We start from the raw sequence: 19,054 nt of genomic DNA, 5'->3' as shown, positions 1-19,054 counted from the left end.
GTTTTGTATAAAGCTATTACTAAGATTGTGGCTAATAGAATCCGGAAGATCCTTCCGGATATAATTAGCCAGAACCAAGGGAGCTTTGTTCCTGGTAGACAATTGATGGATAACGTTGTTATTGCCCAGGAGGTTGTCCATTCTATGAAGATTAAGAAAGGTAAGAAAGGGATTGTGGCCCTCAAACTGGATCTGGAGAAAGCCTATGATAGATTGAACTGGAGCTTTCTTCTAGATAGTTTAGCCAAAGCTGGCATCCCGGAGAACTGGAGGATTTTGATTGAGAAGTGTATCTCCTCTCCTGTTTTCCAGGTCATGATCAATGGGGACATGTCGGATGAGTTTTCTCCCTCCAGAGGAATTCGTCAAGGAGATCCTATGAGTCCCTTCCTCTTTGTTATTGCCATGGAAAGACTGTCTCACCTGATCCAAGAGGCGGTGTGCAAAGGGACTCTCCACCCTGTTTCTATCAACAGACATTGCCCCCCTATTACCCATTTACTCTTTGCTGATGACGTCATGCTTTTCGTTGAGGGTAATGAGGAGCAAATTAAAACAGTTATGGATATCCTTGATTGTTTTTGCGAGGCTTCTGGCCAGAAGGTTAACATCCAAAAGTCCCGTATGCTTTGTTCCAAAAATATGGACAATAGCTTGTGCAGAAGACTGAGTGAGCTCTCTGGCATACCTCTGACGAACTCTTTGGGGAAGTATCTTGGGGTTCCTCTTCACAGTGACAGGGTTTCCAAAGCCTCTTTCAAGGATATTTTGGACAAAACTAATGGTTTGTGTGCTAGTTGGAAAGCTAATTCTCTTTCCCTTGCAGGTCGCCTTACCTTGATCCAGTCAGTTAACTGCGCTGCTCCGAACCACATCATGCAGGCCTGTAAGCTTCCTGAGCCTGTCCTTAGTGACCTGGATAAGATAAATCGGCGTTTCCTGTGGGGTGAGTCTGGAGATGGGAGAAAGGTTCACCTGGTCCCGTAGAAGGAAGCTTGCCAGCCTAAAAACAGGGGGGGTCTTGGTATTAGGCAGGCAAAGGACAATAATAAAGTCCTGTTAATGAAACTTCTTTGGAGAATGTGGCAATGCCCCTCCTCCCTTTGGGTCCGTCTCTTGTGCGGGAAGTATCGGAAAGATAGAATCTTTGGTGGCCCGAAGGAGAGGGTTGTTAGCTGTTCCTTCCTCTGGAAAGGGCTCAGTGCCGTGTTTGCTGAATTCTGTACGGGGATTGGCCTGGAGGTGGGTAATGGTAGATCTATTAGCTTCTAGTATGACACCTGGATTGGTGATAAACCGCTGATTGATGTGTGTAATGCCCCTCCGTCGGCTGATCTCCTTTCCTGGAAAATTGCTGATGTGGTGGACTCGGGGGGAGACTGGATCTGGTCAAAGTTCGACTCTTTCTTTAGTCTGGAGACCCTTCTTAACATTAGAGGAGTGAAGATTAGCAATCAAGAGGAGGATAAGGATAGACATTGCTGGGCCTTGACGAATAATGGTACTTATTCTTGTAAATCGGCCTATGAAGCTTTTACCCCTAATAGGGCTGATCCTCCCTTGGAGATTTGGAAGTCCATATGGTCCCTCAAGATCCCTTACCGTATCAGGAGCTTCCTTTGGCTGGGTATCAAAGACAGGCTCCTTACGAATGCGGATAGGCACAGAAGGCACTTGACTGAGTCTAGTGCCTGTAGTAGATGCAGAGGCAATGTGGAAACCTTGTGCCATGCCTTGAGGGATTGCCCAAATAGTAAGAAGATCTGGGAAGGGATCCTCCCTCATCACATCCTCCCTTCCTTCATGGCCTTTTCTGAAAGGGGCTGGTTCTCTCAAGGAGCCAAGGGGAACTTGCTGGCCAACATGGAGCACGGTGCCATCCTCTTTGCTATTACTTGTCACCAAATCTGGAAGTGGAGGAATGAAGAATTATTTGCGGGTAAGGCTGTCCTTATTCCTGATTTACTGTTTTTCTTCTCGAAGAAGCTCTTTGTTAAGCTTTGAAAGAGATTCCCTTGTTCGCCCCTCCCCGGATAAAGAGATCCTGCTAGTTGGCTGGAGTAAGCCTAGAGAAGGGTTTGCTAAGTTGAATACTGATGGCTCCTGCCTTAGCAATGGCAGAATTGCTGCTGGAGGAGTTCTTCGGGATGCTGGTGGCAATTGGATGGCGGGGTTTACCCATAACTTGGGGACGGGCTCCTCCTTTTCTGCGGAGCTCTGGGGTATCTTGTCAGGTATTAAACTCGCCATTCGCATGGGTGTTAAAAAGCTCTCGGTGGAATCTGATAATCTGGAGGCTATTAACAGGATTTCAGATAGCCAGGCTGTTTGTCTGAAGAGCCAGAATCTCATCAAAGCTATTTTGAGGCTTCGTCCTGCCTTTGAGTATCTTAATTTCTCCCATATTTTTAGGGAGCAAAACCGCGTGGCGGATCGCTTAGCAGCTGCTGGGCATGGGAGAATGTTAGGTGTTTCTACCCTCTCTGTTCCTCCTTCTTTTCTTTTGCCTTCTCTCCTAGAGGATAGGATTGGGGTCAGCCTTCCTAGACTGATCCCGGTGTAGGTTTTTTGTTGGTTTTGTTTTTTTTCCTTTCCTTTCTTACCAAAAAAAAAAGAGAATTAAATCTTATTACTGTTTATTATTAATTTTATGATAAAAAAATTAGTGGTTAAAATGGTTTTAATTGTTATTAAAATTTCTTCGTTAAGTGAATTAATTGAGAAAAAAACTTTCAATAGTATGTCTATAAAATAAAATCAACGGTGGTTACTAGAAAATTAAATCTTATTAATGAAATTACAGTTTATTATTAATTTTATAATAAAACACTTTAGTGGTTATAATGGTTTTAATTGTAATTAACGTTTTTCCATTAAGTGAATTAATTAAGAAAAAAAAACTTCCAACACTGTGCCTATAAAAGTTGTTTTTTGCTCATTCGAAACATACACATAGTTCATCTAAAAAAATTCTTTGTACCAAATTTTGTCCTAAAATTTTTGTTTTGAATCGTTCGTTCTATTTCTTAGTTTTGTGGTGATAATTCGATATTGACGATTAGAGTTCGACTCACGTTTTTTATTCTAACTTGGGATTGCGACAAAATTTGCTTTAAAGAAACTCGTCTAATCATGTTTGAAAATCTTCTACTTTAGTTTATTGTAATTTTATTATTTATTTCCTTTAATTTAATGAAATAAAAATATTATTTTGTTGTTGATTAAATTTAAAGATATATAATATAGAAAAAAAAAATCATAATTAAAACAAAAAGAAATGAAAAACATTTGGGGATAGAAATTATGGAGGGAATATAAAATAAGAAGAAATCAATTTAATTTCCCTCGGCCGTTGTCTGCTTCTCTTCTCACTGTCCATCCGACTTAGCCGTTGTCTGTCTTGATGAATTCTGATGTGCTCTCTCCTCTCGTTTTCATGAATTCTAAAACGATAATGGTTTTGTATCTTCTTCCTCTAATATATTTCAGGTATTCCTTTTTTCAATTTCAAGAATTTGTTTTGATCCGATTCGATTCAGAATTCACTCTCTCTGATAATGATTTCTGTCATGCGCGTTGATTTTGATTTTACTATCTTCAACTTTTTTCTGAAGTTCAAACTTCAAATTTCTGGACAATTTTGATTTTAATATAAGTATTTTCCCGGAAGCATAAAGTGTCGGTTAAAACCTACCCTACCCTGGTTTTCAACTATTCTATTCTGCAGATAAAATTTCCCAAGAAAGGAAAAGAAATTTGTGAAAGTGCTCAAGTATATTATGGGTCTTCTGAGTTTTTACATCATATTAGAGTGTGTATATGGCTTGATTAGATTCTAGTTTGATTAAGGGAAGGAATTTCTAAGTTATGGACTCCAAGAAACTTTATGAATGGTCCTCAAGTATATATCATGATCAAAAACTATATATATAATATATGTTCAAATATATATCATGAAGCATCACTTTAGAAGTTGCCTTGCCTGTGGATTTGTTTCCAATAGAAATTCTGGGCATTAAACTGGATGCTTTCATTTAATTAGATTTGCTTTCGATTGTACAATGAAAAATTCATCTTCTTCCTTCCTACAGATCTTCTTGGCAAGGCCTCCTATATATATATATAAGAGTTGATGGCTTCACCAGCATGGGACAGGCTATTCAGGGATGCTTGGGAAGGATGTGGTGCAGATGTGCACATTGTTACTGAGCGAAAATCATATATTCCAGCTCATTCTAACATTTTGGTGAGTTAATTGAACTTCCAATATATTTGCTATATATTAGAAATCACCGTTTATTGGTTATTGGGTTTTTTTAAGGCTTATTTGAACTTTGTATACGCAGAGTATGGCATCGCCGTTTCTCCATACTCTTCTGGAGAAATCAAAAGTTAAGAAAGGAATAAAAATCATCCAAATGCTTGGAGTACCTCATGAAGCGGTCAATCTATTCATTCGATTTTTATACACATCCTGGTATATGTTGGCTCATATCTCAGCTTCCTCTTCATTACATATTTCTTGGGATGATAGAGTCAGCAATTTGTTTAGTTGCATGCTGTCTAGTTAGATTGACATTACTCCAGAATTGAAGTTTATTTATGGACTAGCACTTAAAATGAGTAGATGCCTGACATAGCATTTGTAGTCTTAGAGAAAGAGTTTGGTTGTTTTTTCTTTACCATGTCTTAATAGAATTCGTTTCTTTTATATGCAAATGCAGCTTTGAGGAAGAAGATATGAAGAAGTTCGTTCTTCATTTACTGGTTTTGTCGCATGCATACTCAATCCCTTCTCTGAAAAGAGTTTGTGTACACTTTCTGGAGCACAGTTGGCTTGACAAAGACAATGTAGTAGATGTGCTTCAGCTAGCAAGGGCCTGTGATTCACCACGACTCTCCTTCATTTGTGTTCGGATGATTGTTAAGAATTTTAAATCTATATCATCTACTGATGGATGGAAGGTTATGAGTTGCTCTAATCCTGACCTTGAGCAAGAGCTTCTGGAATTGGTAGTTGAAGCAGATTTAAGTTCCTTTGGACTTATTAATAGAATAGAATAGAATATTGAGATAATGTCATGTCATGTATTTCTTTCTTGATATTTTGATCTGTTCCATACATATATTCAACTTAATAAGGAACTGTTATCTCTTTCTTGCATTCATTTAGAGAGAAGAAGCGAGGTTGAGGAGAATCGAAGAGAAAAAGGTGTACGTGAAACTCAACGAGACAATGGAGGCCCTCCTTCACATATGCAGGGATGGGTGCAGGACAATTGGTCCCTGTGACAAAGTGCAGAGAGGTTGGCATATCAAGTGCAAGTTTCCTGCTTGTGAAGGACTTGAGAATTTACTAAGACATTACTCGAATTGCAAGACTCGGGTTCCTGGTGGATGTGTTCACTGCAAACGTATGCGGAACCTTCTTGAACTGCATTCGAGTATATGCAATGTGCCGGAAGCTTGCAAGGTTCCACTTTGTAGGTAAGCTTGAAAAAGACATGCATAATTTTATTTGTGTTTGTTTTCAAGGTTGAGGTTTGACATGATTAAATGTTAACAGGCATTTCAAGAAAAGAATGCAGCAGCAGCAGAGTAAAAAAGATAAATGTAGCTGGAAACTACTGGTTAGTAAAGTAATTGCAGCAAAGGGAAAGGGAAGACTCGGTCCGTTCTCACCTTACCTTATGGGATTATGACCTCTTCCATTCAGCTCTGCCTACTTGAAGACATCATGGCATGGCATGGCATGGCAACTGTAAATCATCATATATGTCTCTTTTTTGCATCAAATGAAACTGAACAAAATGTATTATGTTATGTGAATATAAATTCATTATTTTTTTCATTTCTTATCCTTTTTTTGGTATTTGATGAAGTTTTGACTTGTGACTACTGAGTTTTGATTTGGCCCCTCACAATTTCTTGTATTTGTTAGTTAAACCTTATGCCCACTATTGGTAGTAGTTTAATTAATTTGTAAGTCAGATTTTATATATTGGATAATTTATAAAGTCGGACTTTTTAATTGCTTCAATCACTATCTTTTAAAGTAAATTAGGATAATGTTAAATGACGGGATGTATGAGTTTGCAAATTACACAAACTAATCTTTGTAACGAACTGTGTTTTACAACATTGTTAAGCACAAGGGTAAAGTAAAATAAATAAAAGCCCTCATGGTTTGTCCTAATTGCAAACAGTCTCATGTTTTAAAAACTTACAAACATGGATTTGTGTTTATACAATTTGCAGTTAAATGGGTAGAGTCAATTTTTTCGATTAAAAAAACATGTAGTTTAATTGATTTGTAAAGTCAACCTTTATATATTGGATAATTTGCAAAGTCAGATTTTTTTTAATTGCTCCAAATCACTTCTTTTAGAGTAAATTAAGATAATATTTCTAACGGGATGCTTGAGTTTGCAAGAATAAGGGTAAAATAAAATAAATAAAAACTCTCATGGTTTGTCCTATTTGCAAACAGTTTTGTGGTTTTAAATGGATTTGTGTTTGTACATTTTTGCACTTAAATTGGTAGAGAGATATTTTTTCGATAAAAAAATTTGTAGTTTAATTGATTTGTAAAGTCGTAGATAATTTACAGAGTCAAGACTTTTTAATTGCACCAAATCACTCTCTTTTAGAGTGAATTAAGATGATTTTCTGATAGGGTGCATGAGTTTGAAAATTACACACACAAAAAAAAAGGCATAATACACAAATAACCCCCTTAACTTGTCCAAATGTTGTAACTGTCCCCCTCAACTTTCAACTGTAACAACTTACCCCTCAAACTTGTCCAATTGTAAAATATAACCCCTCAAACTTGTCCAGTTGTAAAACATAACCCCAAATTGGGATTTTTTTTACCCCGTACTTGAAGCAACCGTAAAAATGTTTTCCCGAATTCGTATCATGCTATGAAATCTTCAATGGAGCTATTTCTCCACATAAACACATTTTCACCCACATAATATCCCAAAACTTTGAATCAAGAAATCACTAAAAAACGAATAGCAATAACAAAAAGAAGAAGAATAAGTTGAAGAATAAGTTGAAGAATTGAGGATTTGGTTACTTAAATACTGATTTTTTTGGGTCTAAAGATCTGATTATCGCATTCCACGAGCATTTGCAGCTTTTGTATTTCACGTGTTTCTTCAATTGCAATCCGTGTCGGCAATTTGGGGTTCTGTTTTACAATTGAACAAGTTTGAGGGGTTATGTTTTACAATTAGACAAGTTTGAGGGGTAAGTTGTTACAATTGAAAGTTGGAGGGGGCAGTTGCAACATTTGGACAAGTTCAGGGGGTTATTTGTGTATTAGGCCAAAAAAAATGTTGATAACGAACTGTATTTACAAAAAGATCAAACCATAATTCTTTTTTCCGATACTTTACCCTAAAAATAATATAGATTAGATTCTTTACAATACTTGAGCCCTCTGTGCATAATTAGAAACTAAGAGATTAACTACAATTAATTGTGGTATTTAACCATTATTTTAGATAAAAATAATTGTATCCGAATTTGACAATTTTAAAAAATCGGACCGAACATCGAACTGGATCAGAGATTAATTGGTTCAGCTGGTTAACTCGGTTTGGTTGAACCGGAAAACGTAATAAATAATATTTTTTTATTAACTAAAAATTATTATTGCTAATATAAAAATAATAATTAAATTCAATGAAAGTAATTTAACACTCAATTATGATTTGAGTGAGACTTCTTTTTTAAGTAAAGATTGAGACGTGAATAAGAGGTCAGACATTCCAACTAGGTTGGCACCCCTAACACACTTAGACAACCCGTAATATTATTAAAATAAAGGAAAAGATTACAATGGGAGAGAAAATTAAAAAAAACCGAACGTGTGCAACATTGTCAAAAACAAAAGATTGACAAAAATGTGGACCAGAAGACCACCAATTAAGCGTAGTTGAAGATTTGCCAAAACAGACTAGTCGATCAGCCGCTTGATTACCTTCTCTGAAAATATGAGTGATGCGACAACGCATAGCCGAGTAACGGGATAAACAACCAAGCCAATCTTGCCTAATCTTCTATGGAACCTCCGAAGATTTGTCAGTTAACATTTTTACTGCATAGCTCGAGTCCGATTCAATCCACAAGCTATGCCAACCCCTTTCCCAAGCAGTTTCAATTGCAAATATGATTGTCATTAACTCCGCGATATGTGCATATGACTCAGGGATTTTAAAGGCGAAGCAACCCATGACAAAACCTCGATTATTTCTAAAAATGCCTCCAGCGCCGACAACTCCAGACGCTCCGTCCGCAGCACCATCCGTACTAACCTTTACCCAATACGGCGGCGGATTCCAGCGGACTATCACGTAATCCGGCTCTGGTGCGATTGATTCGTAGAGGAGAGAGACCACTTAGGCTCGTTGATGAAATACAGAAACCTGGCACAAATAATTTGGATTTGAGTGAGACTTCTTATAATTTTTTCCATTCAATTTTTTCTCGCCTCCTACTAAGTGTTTATCTAAATATTAGATACATTATTCATTTTCTTCCGCTTAAATATAGGGAAAATTACAAAACTAGGTTAAATTGGAGGTCCATTTACATATTTAACCCATTTACTCAACCTACTACATATTTAGACTGATTTTGTGTGACTTTCCCATAATACTCTCAATATTTACGCGCGTCTCGCCCCCTCCCGTCTGACTTCGCAGATTCCATATTATGCGAAGCCTGCGAAGCTAATGTTTGGGTTTATATGCGAAGCCTGCGAAGCTAAAGTATGGTTTACTTGATGAATTTAGTTCGCATATGCGAAGCCTGCGAAGCTAAAATTTGGTTTACTTGATGAATTTAGTGCGCATATGCGAAGCCTACGAAGCTAAAGTTTGGTTTACTTGATGAATTTAGTTCGCATATGCGAAGTCTGGATATGTTTTGAAGCTAATTCGCGAAGTGGTATATAACAAAAAATGGCAAGCAACAACGGATTCTAACATTAAAATCATAACATTATCAAAATTTACAATAAGATTGCCACAATAACCACATTAAAATGATAATATTATCAAAATTTACAATAAGATTGCCACAATAAACTCCTAACAAATCACTTCAAAGTGAACCTGACTAATCTGGTACCAATTTTGAAGCGGATGAGTAATCTTGGTGTGCACCGTGGGACACATCAATCCCAAAAGGTCTGGACTTCCATTTCTAGAAATGGCATTCCAGACCGTTTGGGATGGACGTGTCTCACGGTGCACACCAAGATTACTCATCCAATTCAAAATTGGTACCGGATTAGTTAGGTTCACTTTGAAGATTGGCACCATGGGATGGACGTGTCCCATGGTGCACCCAAGATTGGCACAATCTCTCCTAACGAACCATTTCAGGAGTGAATGTGTCAATCTTGAGGGAAGTTCATCTCTATACAGGAAGGAAAATCATCTCCCCTGCAGCCCAGTACGCCGCCTTCCAGAAAGGGATGTTACGTATTCAACCACCTTTAGAAAAAATTAATCGTGTTAGGCAGAAAAAAGACGATTTTGGCTTCGCGAAATGAAGATTAGCGAAGCATGCGAATGTAAATGTGCAGGAAAAGAGATGATTTTACTTCGCTAATCGATTTTTCGCGAGGTATGCGAGGTCTGAAACGTGACGATCTACTTCGTGAATCGATGATTTCGCGAAGTCTGCGAGGTCTGAAACGTGAGGATCTATTCGTAGACTTCGTGAACTAATCGATTCGCGAGGTAGATTAACACGTTTTAGACTCTTTCTCTTCGCAGATCTTCGCGAAATCATCGATTCACGAAGTAGATCGTCACTTTCCAGGCTATTTCTCTTCGCAAAGCTTCGCGCAACCATCGATTCACGAAGTGTATTCATGAAAAAACGCAAAAAATACAACATATACTTACATTTTTCGCCCCTTTCACCCCAAAAACGACAATAACAATATGATAACATGGGAAAAACGAAGGAAATAACGTAGAATAACCATTTCTAACATGGTAACAAGAAGAAAGAAACCAAGTAATAAACAGGAAGATGAAGAACCATGACTTCGTTTTCTAGGGTTAGGAAGTTGCAGAATCAAGAGATGAAGAGAGGAAAAAGAGAAATTTATTGTGATTTGGCGAAATGGTGCAGATTTCGTGCAATTTAAAGGAAGAAAGGAAGATCAAAAGTCTTGAAATCATTAATGTAGGAGCCAACTTTTCGCGTAACCAATGAGATAGGGGGAGCGGTCGTTCGCGAGTGGTGGGAAGTGGGAAGGTTAGGGGTATTATGAGAAAGTCACACAAAATCAGTCTAGATATGTAGTAGGTTGAGTAAATGGGTTAAATATGTAAATGGGCTTCCAATTTGACCTAATTTTGTAATTTTCCCTTAAATATATAGTGTTTATTTAGTTTACAGGTATCTTAATTATTAAAAAATCTGTAAAAAAAAAAAAGTAATGGCAATCATCCAAAAATAACTCTCACTCTCAACCATTTATCAAAACTGCTATTGAAAACCCTACTAAAATTTAGAAACTAAACCTTTCTCATATCTTAAAACATCTCCAATATAAACACATTTTAAAGTTATCAAAACTTATCACAAATCATTTCAAAACATATTATCTAATTTTCTCTCTCATCTGCATTATTTTGATAAAAATAAAAAATAAAACAATATATTAGATAAAAATGATATGCTAATAGAGGAGGGAAAAGCAATGACCTAGCCGCCACTGACCTAACCGCTGCTCTGACCGTGAACCTACCGCCGCCTTGCGATGACATCTGTAGCTCCGGCGATCCTTGACGACCACATCGAAATCAGAGTTCTCTTCAATCCAAAGCTCTGTTATGAAGCCTCTACAATGCACAAGACGTCGACACCATCCTTCTCCGCAGTACTACGACGCAACATACCGGCGACCCCAGCTTCCTCCGTGACGATCTCTGAATTTGAGGGTGTCCGCTCGTTAAAAATAACTCAATCGGCATATGATAGACGAGTGGTGCTTTGCGAACACTCTCTTATTGGAAGATTAATCCTCTCAAAAGGAGATTCTCCTAAGAAAGTCACAGAGTTGAAGGCAGCCTTAACAGCAGAATGGAGTATGACAGAAGTGTGGAAATTGATATCAATCGGAATAGGTTTTTATCAGCTTTTTCTTTAATCAAGAGAAGCAAAAGAGCTGGCACTAAGCAAGGGGATTTTGAATTTGAAGCCAGGAACGTTTTGTTTGCAACCATGGAAAGCTGACTTTCGATCCTTCGGCTGAGAAATCGACACATGTTTAGGTATGCGTTCGTTCGTTTATACGCTTTGTTGTGGGAATATTGGGATGTACAAATTCTATCTAATATAGCAAAGGTCCTGGAGGGCTTGATTAGACTTGATAAAGCTACCCTTGGAGGGACTTCGAACATTTTGCAAGATTATTGATTGATATTGATCTTGCTGAAGATTTACCAATAAAGCTAGGCATTGAAAGGGAGGGAAAGAAATTCTGGATAAAAGTAGTATATGATTTGTAAAAAAAAAAATATGTAGTTTAATTTATTTGTAAAGTCAGGATAATTTATAGAGTCAAGACTTTTTTTTTTTTTTTTTTTTTGGTAGAAAAGGAAAAGAAAAACGAAAAACAACAAACTACCCAGGAATTAGCCTAGGGAAGCTAACCCCAATCCTATCTTCTAAGAGAAGATGAGAGATGAAACTAGGGGAAACAGGAAGGGTAGTAACGCCTAACGTCCCTTCATGGCCCGCCGCCGCCAAGCGATCAGCAACACGATTCTGCTCTCTAAAAATGTGTCTGAACTCTACGAACTCAAAGGAGGAGCAAAGCCTTATAATAGCTTTGATGAGGTTACGACTGTTAAGACCCATAGAATGATTCTCAGAAATCATTTTGATTGCTTCCAAATTATCAGACTCCACAGAGAGCCTCTTAACACCCAGCCTTTTAGCAAGATTGATTCCAGTAAGAATAGCCCAGAGCTCCGCAGAAAAGGAAGAACCCAACCCTAAATTCTGGGAGAACCCAGAAAGCCAGACGCCCCCTACATCTCTAAGCACACCTCCAGCCGCAATCTTACCGTTACTGAGGCAGGAACCATCAGTATTCAGCTTCACAACCCCCTCTCTTGGCCTGCTCCATCCCACGAGATGGACATCACAACACTGAGAGGCTCTGGCAAGGGACTCTCCTTTGAAACTATCGATAATAGAGAAAAGTTTTTTCGAGAAGAAATCAGCTAAGTTTGTCATAAAAACAGTTTTATCTCCAAAAATCTCCTCGTTTCTCCATTTCCAAACTTGGTGACAGATAATAGCAAAGAAAATGTCACCATGCTCCATGTATGGAAGCAACTTTCCTCTAACACCATCAGAGAACCAGTCGACCTCAGAATGTGCCATGAAGGAAGAGAAAATATGGTGTGGGAGAATTTTCCTCCAAACCTCTTTACTATTAGAGCAATCTCTAAGAGCATGGCACAAAGTCTCAACATGGCCTCTGCATCTACTGCAAGCTCCAGAATCAGCCAAGTGCCTTCTGTGCCTATCCGAATTAGTAAGAAGCCTGTCCTTAACGCCCAGCCACAGGAAACTCCTAATACGGAAAGGAACTTTAAGGGTCCAAATCGACTTCCACACATCCGAGGGAGGATCAGATCTAAAGAGAGAGAAAGCTTCAAAGGCCGATTTGCAAGAATAAACTCCATTGTTAGTCAGCGCCCAACAGTGCCTATCCAAGTCTTCCTCTTGATTACTCACCTTCACTCCCCGCATTCTAAGGAGAGTCTCAAGGCTAAAGAAAGTATCAAACTTTGACCAGATCCAGTCCCCTTCCGAGTCAACCATATCGGCAATCCTCCAGTTGCGTATATCACTAGGCGGGGGGGAAGAACACACCTCAATTAACGGTTTATCCCCAATCCAGTTATCAAACCAGAAACTAATGGACTTACCATTCCCCACCTCCAGGCCAACTCCCAAGCAGAACTCATCAAACACAGCACTAAGTCCTTTCCAGAGGAAGGAACAATTAGCAACTCTCTCTTTCGGGCCCCCGAAGATTTTGTCTTTCCGATACTTACCACAAAGGAGGCGAACCCAAAGAGAGGAAGGGTTTTGCCACATACGCCAAAGGAGTTTCATCAAGACTTTTTAATTGCACCAAATCACCTTCTTTTAGAGTGAACTAAGATGATGTTTTCTGACAGGATGCATGAGTTTGAAAATTACACAAAAAAAAAATGTATATAACGAATTGTGTTTGCAAAAAATGGTTTTTAACCCTCCTCTCAACCATTTATCAAAACCCTCTTCTACAGCTTTGGTTTTTTTTTTCATTTCTAAAAAAACAGGGTCATTCCAGTTCACCGGTTTGATACTGGTTCACCGGTTGACCCCGGTTTTTGACGGGCCAATAGTGTTAACCCAAAACATGTATAATCGGGCCGGATATATGATAGATTCATAATTGAACCGATCGAACCGACCGGTCCGGTTATAATGTGAATGATGTTTTGTAATAGTATAATTTGATAATGTGGCAACCATTACAACAAAATAGTAGTCTCTGACAATCCTCCATAAGAACGATTTGATACCAAATTCCTTGGCCAAAAAGCTACGCTAGTAGCTACTCTATTACCCTCCCTTAAAGGGCTTAAACTTGTATAAATTTATAAAATCTTCATAAAGGAAAAGGAAAGAAAAGGGATGAGTCCATTGCTTGGTCATATAGATCTCCTTTTTCGTAAGCAGAATCGTCATGTGACGAGTCCTCATACAAGCACTTGTATTCGAAGTTCACAGTTCAGTTGAAATGAAAAGAAAAAAAGATAAATATACACGAGTCACTTAAGAACGAATTGAGTCGCCTCAATAGAATCAGCCCGAAAAAAGGGAGAATGAATAGAAGTAGAAGACTTTCTATCTACTGTTGAGCTTGTTACGACTGAAATCGGTGATTCCTTGTTCACAATCTCTTCCCCTTTCCTGGATCTCATGTTTTGGAGAAAAGCCCTTTCACTTGGCACGAGACATCGTACGCTACACAGAACACAAGATTTGTTGAAATGAATTTCACATCTCAGATGATCCAGCTATCGCTTCCTTACTTGGCCTTAGCTTCTTTCTATTCCATGTCCATGAGCTTTCCCTTTTCCAAGCCCATAGATGAGAGCAAGAGCAGCGGGATCAGCTGTTTCTAAAAATGTTTAAGTTAGAAAGAAACAAAAAATTTTGTCGAACTTTCGCGATTCAAATCAGATATCCAAAGCGAAAGCTAAATAAATCCTTTTTCTAAATTTTTCTATTTTTGAAATTTTTCTATATGAGATGCTACTACCGTACTATCAAGACAAAAGGATTTTCTTATTTAGACCTGAACTTCAGAGGCAATGGAGAAAATAAAAGTCTTGTTGACTCAAAACTATGAATGCTACCTTAAGGGAGAGAAGTTTCCCAAGGGCAGGGCAGAGAGAGAGTTAAGGTGACATGAAATTGCTTAAGAGAAAGAGAGAAGGTAGGCTAGTCCTATCTAATACCTAAGGTAAGGGAAGTGTCCACTACAACTTTGGTATCAGGTTCAAGAATATGAAATTTTATAGAAACTGTACCCTCCCATAGTTGCCCAGTATTAAGCTCAGTTACGTTTGTCCTCCACGAACAAGAAAATATTTGGCAAAGAACAAGTCAGAAATATTAGGATTACATTTTCTTTTTCTGCTTTTCTGATATTTGCAGAAAGCCCTTCTGCACATAAAAAAATTGTTTATATAATAGATTCCATTATCTGTGCACCTCACAATACTAAAAATTATTTGCTTTAAACGTGTCAACTTGAACTACAAGAGCCGAATTTTAACTTTTTTAAACACGTATCATATTTCTGCTTCAGATGATTCTAATAACAGTTTAAGATTAAAGACATGATTGCAGAGAGAAGTTTCCTTGTAATGAAAGTTGAAATGAAACGAAGCCTTGGACAAACTCACTGCAGATCGTAATGAAGTTTTGCTAATTCTGTTGAGAATATTACTGCTTACAGATTCAATCACACATATTAAGTAGTCTGAACTGAATGTTGTTCTTTCATGAATTAGAAATGCTAAGCCCCATCCGCCAATGTCCGCTTCGATGTACTAATATACAGCACTGCATCACAACCAACAAAACAAATATATCAATCATTTAGCATTATCTAAATGACAAAGAATAAATGAATTGCTGCTCTTCTCACCATTATTTCCACGAATAAAAGCATCACCGTACTTATTCTTCAATTGCCCATTCACATATTCTTCAGTTTGCTCCATTGCTATGTTCATATATCCATCTAGACATGCTAAAATACCTGCACAACCCAACCCCATTAACCTCTTAATACCATATCTACCAAAGCATGAAAATAAAACTTTTCTACATCGAATATCATTTATGTCATGACTCAGTGAGAAAAGGGCATTGATTGGCAACCTAAGAAAAGCTTTTGATCTATTCTATCCTCTGCAGGCTACCATTTCAGGGAGCTAATCAGCCTAATATTCAAATTTGGAAGTGAAAACTCCAAAATTAGTTTATATATCTAACATACTCTGTACGCAAACTTATAGGCGAAGGTTCACAAAAATGGTTATGGTTCTATATTTTGAATACACCACTTCGTCAAATGCCTTGAACTTGAATCACAAACAAACAATCACCAACCTGCCTAAACTTCTACTGAAATTTTCGTTAATAAGATGACAATGGCTATGATTCAAACTCTGGGATTTTGGGGTTCAAAAAGATTCAATACCATGCTAGAGATTTTGACTAAACTCACATGAAACATTGAGTGCAAACTTCAACAAGCAGTTCTATTATGAATTCTAAAAGCATTACAACATGTAAAAAACTATATCTAACCTTAAAGTAAAGAATTAAAAGAGAAAAATATACATATAATAACATTAATTAACCTCGATAATCAACACCAGAATTCAGTTTGACAACAACTGGTCTTCCACGAATTGATTTAAGGAAGTCTGCGGGGGTTTTGGTGGTTGTTGATCCTCTCTCTCCTCCTCCACTCATATCTACTTCGTCTAATTTTACAATCAAGCGTATTAACTTTCTCCAGGGAATGGAAAATCAACAAATTATATAACCTAGAAATGAATAAAACAACATAAATGAAATCAGGACAGAAATAGAACTCCAAAATGAAGAAATAGTAACATCAATAACGTCAACCACTTTTGCGAGAACTTAACATTCTTTCAATGAAATCTCTGGTCCTAAAGGTACTGATCCACGGAATATGAAACCCTAATTTGATTCTATCCAATTCTCTGGGTTTACAACTGAAGGAACCACAGGCTAATAAAGAATTAACTCTATATTACAATATATAGCACAAACTATCATAATTATAATAAACAACTTCCATTTGTAAAAAGAAACCGGCCATTATAATCATAAACTGGAGCAGACATGAAATTAGATACAACACTAAAGCTAGGGAGAAGGTAAAGATGGCGAATGAACAGTGAAGCACTAAAGGAGTGAGGCTTTCAATCGGCCAATCAACTTTGCTATTCTCAACAAGCTATTCCAAAAGCGAAAAAGACAAAAACAGAAACACACATTTCTCAGCAAGTTCATCCAACCAAAAAAAGAAACCCTAATAGCCCATGGGAAATACAAATTCTTGAGAGAGAAATACCGTCTAATAGGAAAGCTCTAAAGTGTAGTGAGGTTTTACCTTTCAGATCGCTATGGCTCGTGGCTGGAAAAATCGCCGGAATTCCGTCGAAGAAGTATATATGCGGGTGGAAAATAAGGGGGACAAGTTCTTCTTGAAGACAAATTGGTACAGAGGAATTTGAATAAGAAAAAGGAAAACGCCAAAGGAGATTCAAGGAAAAGTAAAATTGATTCTCTTGCAATTGGTTAATCCCTTAATAAGATGTTTTTTTTTTACTCTGGAAATTTATATATAATATTTATTTAATTTGTTTCAAAATTAGTAGTTTCGAATGTTGTAATTGTATTCTTTTTCTTATTTTTATTTGAGTTATTGTTTTTTCAATTAAGTTGTAAATTCTCTTTAAAAAAAGCTAAGTTGTAAATTAATGGCAATGGGTACTTTTGTTTTTAGAACAAAAACCTATAATTTTAACAGTTTACAGGATAATAGTTATTAAATCCGGACTGGTTAAAGAACTAGAAAAGATATAAAATCAATGGTTAGAGGTTCAATCAGAGCTCAATCGGAATTCAAAACATCATGTGAAACTTATATTTTGAGTCACATTTGAACTTTTTTTTTCGATTGAAAGATTGGAGACTACCTATCAGAAACCAAGGCATTCAAACTAGGTTAGCACCTTCATAACCTAACAGAATGGGTCTAAGATATCATTAAAAGAAGATGAAATGAATACAAAGAATAAACAAATGACGAACAAACAATTAGCAAAAATATAAAACGGGAAAACTCAGTTATATCAGTAAAAATACACGAAGAAACAAACGATGGAAAGGATTCCTAAATGATAGGGTCTGAAGCGAGTCTACCATAATTAGCTCATGAGTCTGCAAGCCTATTACCTTCCTGAAAGATGTGTGAGACCACCGGTCCCATTTGAGCAATGAGGGAGATCTATGATGCACGGACACGCCGGAATCATCACGTATCGCGTGTCCGATACGTTTCCGACACGGATACGGCCGGAAACGCCAAGGACACCGTGTCGGGACCGTGTCCGTAATTTCGGAAAGTTGGACACGCGTATCAGTGAAGAATACGCGTGTCCCAGGAAAAAAACCCTAATTCTTCAAAACCGAAAAATCCTTTCCGATTCTGATTACATCCTTTCCTATTCCGTTCATCTCCTTCAATAACCGATTACATCCTTTCCTATTCCGTTCATCTCCTTCAAAACCGAAAAATCCTTTCCGATTCCGTTCATCTCCTTCAATAACCGATTGATTCTTATTCCATTGGAGAGTCAGAAACTCCAAAGGACAGTGACAGAGGGATACCGTTCATCTCCTTCAATAATTTCGTTTATATGTATTTATTTAGTTATATTACAAAAAATCATATATAAAAATATATTTTTAATGTTTATAAATTTGTCCCAATATTTTTAATATTTACACGTGTCCCCCAAGTATACGTGTCCTGTGTTTTATAGAAATGACGTTTCCCGTGTCTGTGTCTGTGTCCGTGTCGGATACCGTATCCGTGTCCGTGTCCGTGCAACATAGAGGGAGATTGTATCCATCCTTACCTCATTTGCTAAGGAACCCGAGTTGATTTGCTAGAGAGAAGATGCACCACATAGGATGAGTCCGCTTCTAACCAAACAAGATGCCACCCTTTGGCCAGGCCATACTAATGGCAAATATTACACCTTGAATTTCAGCCTCGAATGGAAGGCAAGGCGACAAAGAAATTGCAAAGTCTCCGTGAGGGAACCCCAACAATTCCTAAAAATTCCCACTGCACCTGCATCACCATCAACCACTAAACCGTCGATATTTATTTTGGTCCAGCCTGTTAACGGGAGACACCAGAGAACTTCCAAAGAGCGGAGAGCTGCCGGAAGACGTTCTGCCAATGATAGTTGTGCCAGAACATACTTATCTAATGAGGAGTTGTGCGTTATAACCGTGCTGCTAAACTGAACTTAGCGGACAACACTCCATAAATCACGCAGCAGAACGTGATGATTCGGAGGAATTGAATAAAAAATGGCACGGTTTCTTGCCCGCCAAAGGAGCCACACTCCGTTCACAAAAAACAAGGCTCGGATATATGCAAGCTGGATACTGAACTTTATGATATTGTTGTTGGAGCGTTGATATTTTCACATTTTGGTTAATTATACAGTCTATATAGGAATACTCTATATAGGAATAACATCTATTTGTTTATAAAAAAACTCGGTTCCAACTTGGTAATAACCTCTATTATTATCATACTCTATTTAGTAATAACCTCTCAATTGTTATACAAATAGCCGGTCACAAATGTATTCCT

At 37.6% G+C, this 19,054-nt stretch overlaps 2 protein-coding genes across 4 annotated transcripts; one reads left to right on the top strand and one right to left on the bottom strand.

Annotated features, from left to right (window-relative positions):
- The first annotated feature begins 3,314 nt into the window (after positions 1 to 3,314).
- On the top strand, positions 3,315 to 5,851 carry LOC136220369 (BTB/POZ and TAZ domain-containing protein 3-like). Of its 2 annotated transcripts, none has more exons than XM_066008189.1 (6): positions 3,315 to 3,489; positions 4,092 to 4,246; positions 4,347 to 4,477; positions 4,725 to 5,013; positions 5,174 to 5,487; positions 5,567 to 5,851. In XM_066008189.1, the coding sequence occupies exons 2-6, from the start codon at positions 4,133 to 4,135 to the stop codon at positions 5,700 to 5,702; spliced, it is 984 nt and encodes a 327-aa protein (XP_065864261.1). In that variant the 5' UTR covers positions 3,315 to 3,489; positions 4,092 to 4,132; the 3' UTR covers positions 5,703 to 5,851. The 2 variants fall into 2 exon arrangements, with proteins under 2 accessions (XP_065864261.1, XP_065864262.1); XM_066008190.1 differs by lacking the exon at positions 3,315 to 3,489 and adding an exon at positions 3,514 to 3,901.
- Positions 5,852 to 14,773: 8,922 nt separating this feature from the next.
- Positions 14,774 to 16,925, bottom strand: LOC136218016 (sm-like protein LSM36B). 2 transcript variants are annotated; one of them, XM_066004738.1, is made up of 4 exons: positions 16,769 to 16,925; positions 15,984 to 16,109; positions 15,263 to 15,376; positions 14,774 to 15,177 (listed from the first exon to the last, which is right to left on the bottom strand). In XM_066004738.1, exons 2-4 carry the CDS (start codon positions 16,096 to 16,098, stop codon positions 15,131 to 15,133), a joined length of 276 nt encoding a protein of 91 aa, XP_065860810.1. In that variant the 5' UTR covers positions 16,099 to 16,109; positions 16,769 to 16,925; the 3' UTR covers positions 14,774 to 15,130. The 2 variants fall into 2 exon arrangements, with proteins under 2 accessions (XP_065860810.1, XP_065860809.1); XM_066004737.1 differs by having other exon boundaries at positions 15,984 to 16,172; positions 16,769 to 16,923.
- Between the last annotated feature and the right edge of the window lie 2,129 nt (positions 16,926 to 19,054).

This window comes from Euphorbia lathyris, chromosome 2, assembly GCF_963576675.1.
Source record: "Euphorbia lathyris chromosome 2, ddEupLath1.1, whole genome shotgun sequence".
Taxonomy (NCBI): domain Eukaryota; kingdom Viridiplantae; phylum Streptophyta; class Magnoliopsida; order Malpighiales; family Euphorbiaceae; genus Euphorbia; species Euphorbia lathyris.
This window is presented reverse-complemented; position numbering and strand designations above follow the sequence as displayed.

Bases quoted from the DNA above. Each gene is read 5' to 3' on its own strand.
- LOC136220369 (XM_066008189.1), top strand. From the start codon at position 4,133: ATGGCTTCACCAGCATGGGACAGGCTATTCAGGGATGCTTGGGAAGGA. The intron at 4,247-4,346 runs GTGAGTTAATTG...TTGTATACGCAG, and splicing joins CAGCTCATTCTAACATTTTG to AGTATGGCATCGCCGTTTCT. The intron at 5,488-5,566 runs GTAAGCTTGAAA...AAATGTTAACAG, and splicing joins TGCAAGGTTCCACTTTGTAG to GCATTTCAAGAAAAGAATGC.
- LOC136218016 (XM_066004738.1), bottom strand. From the start codon at position 16,098: ATGAGTGGAGGAGGAGAGAGAGGATCAACAACCACCAAAACCCCCGCA. The intron at 15,377-15,983 runs GTTAATTAATGT...TGGGTTGTGCAG, and splicing joins TTCTGGTGTTGATTATCGAG to GTATTTTAGCATGTCTAGAT. The intron at 15,178-15,262 runs GTGAGAAGAGCA...GTTGTGATGCAG, and splicing joins TTTTATTCGTGGAAATAATG to TGCTGTATATTAGTACATCG.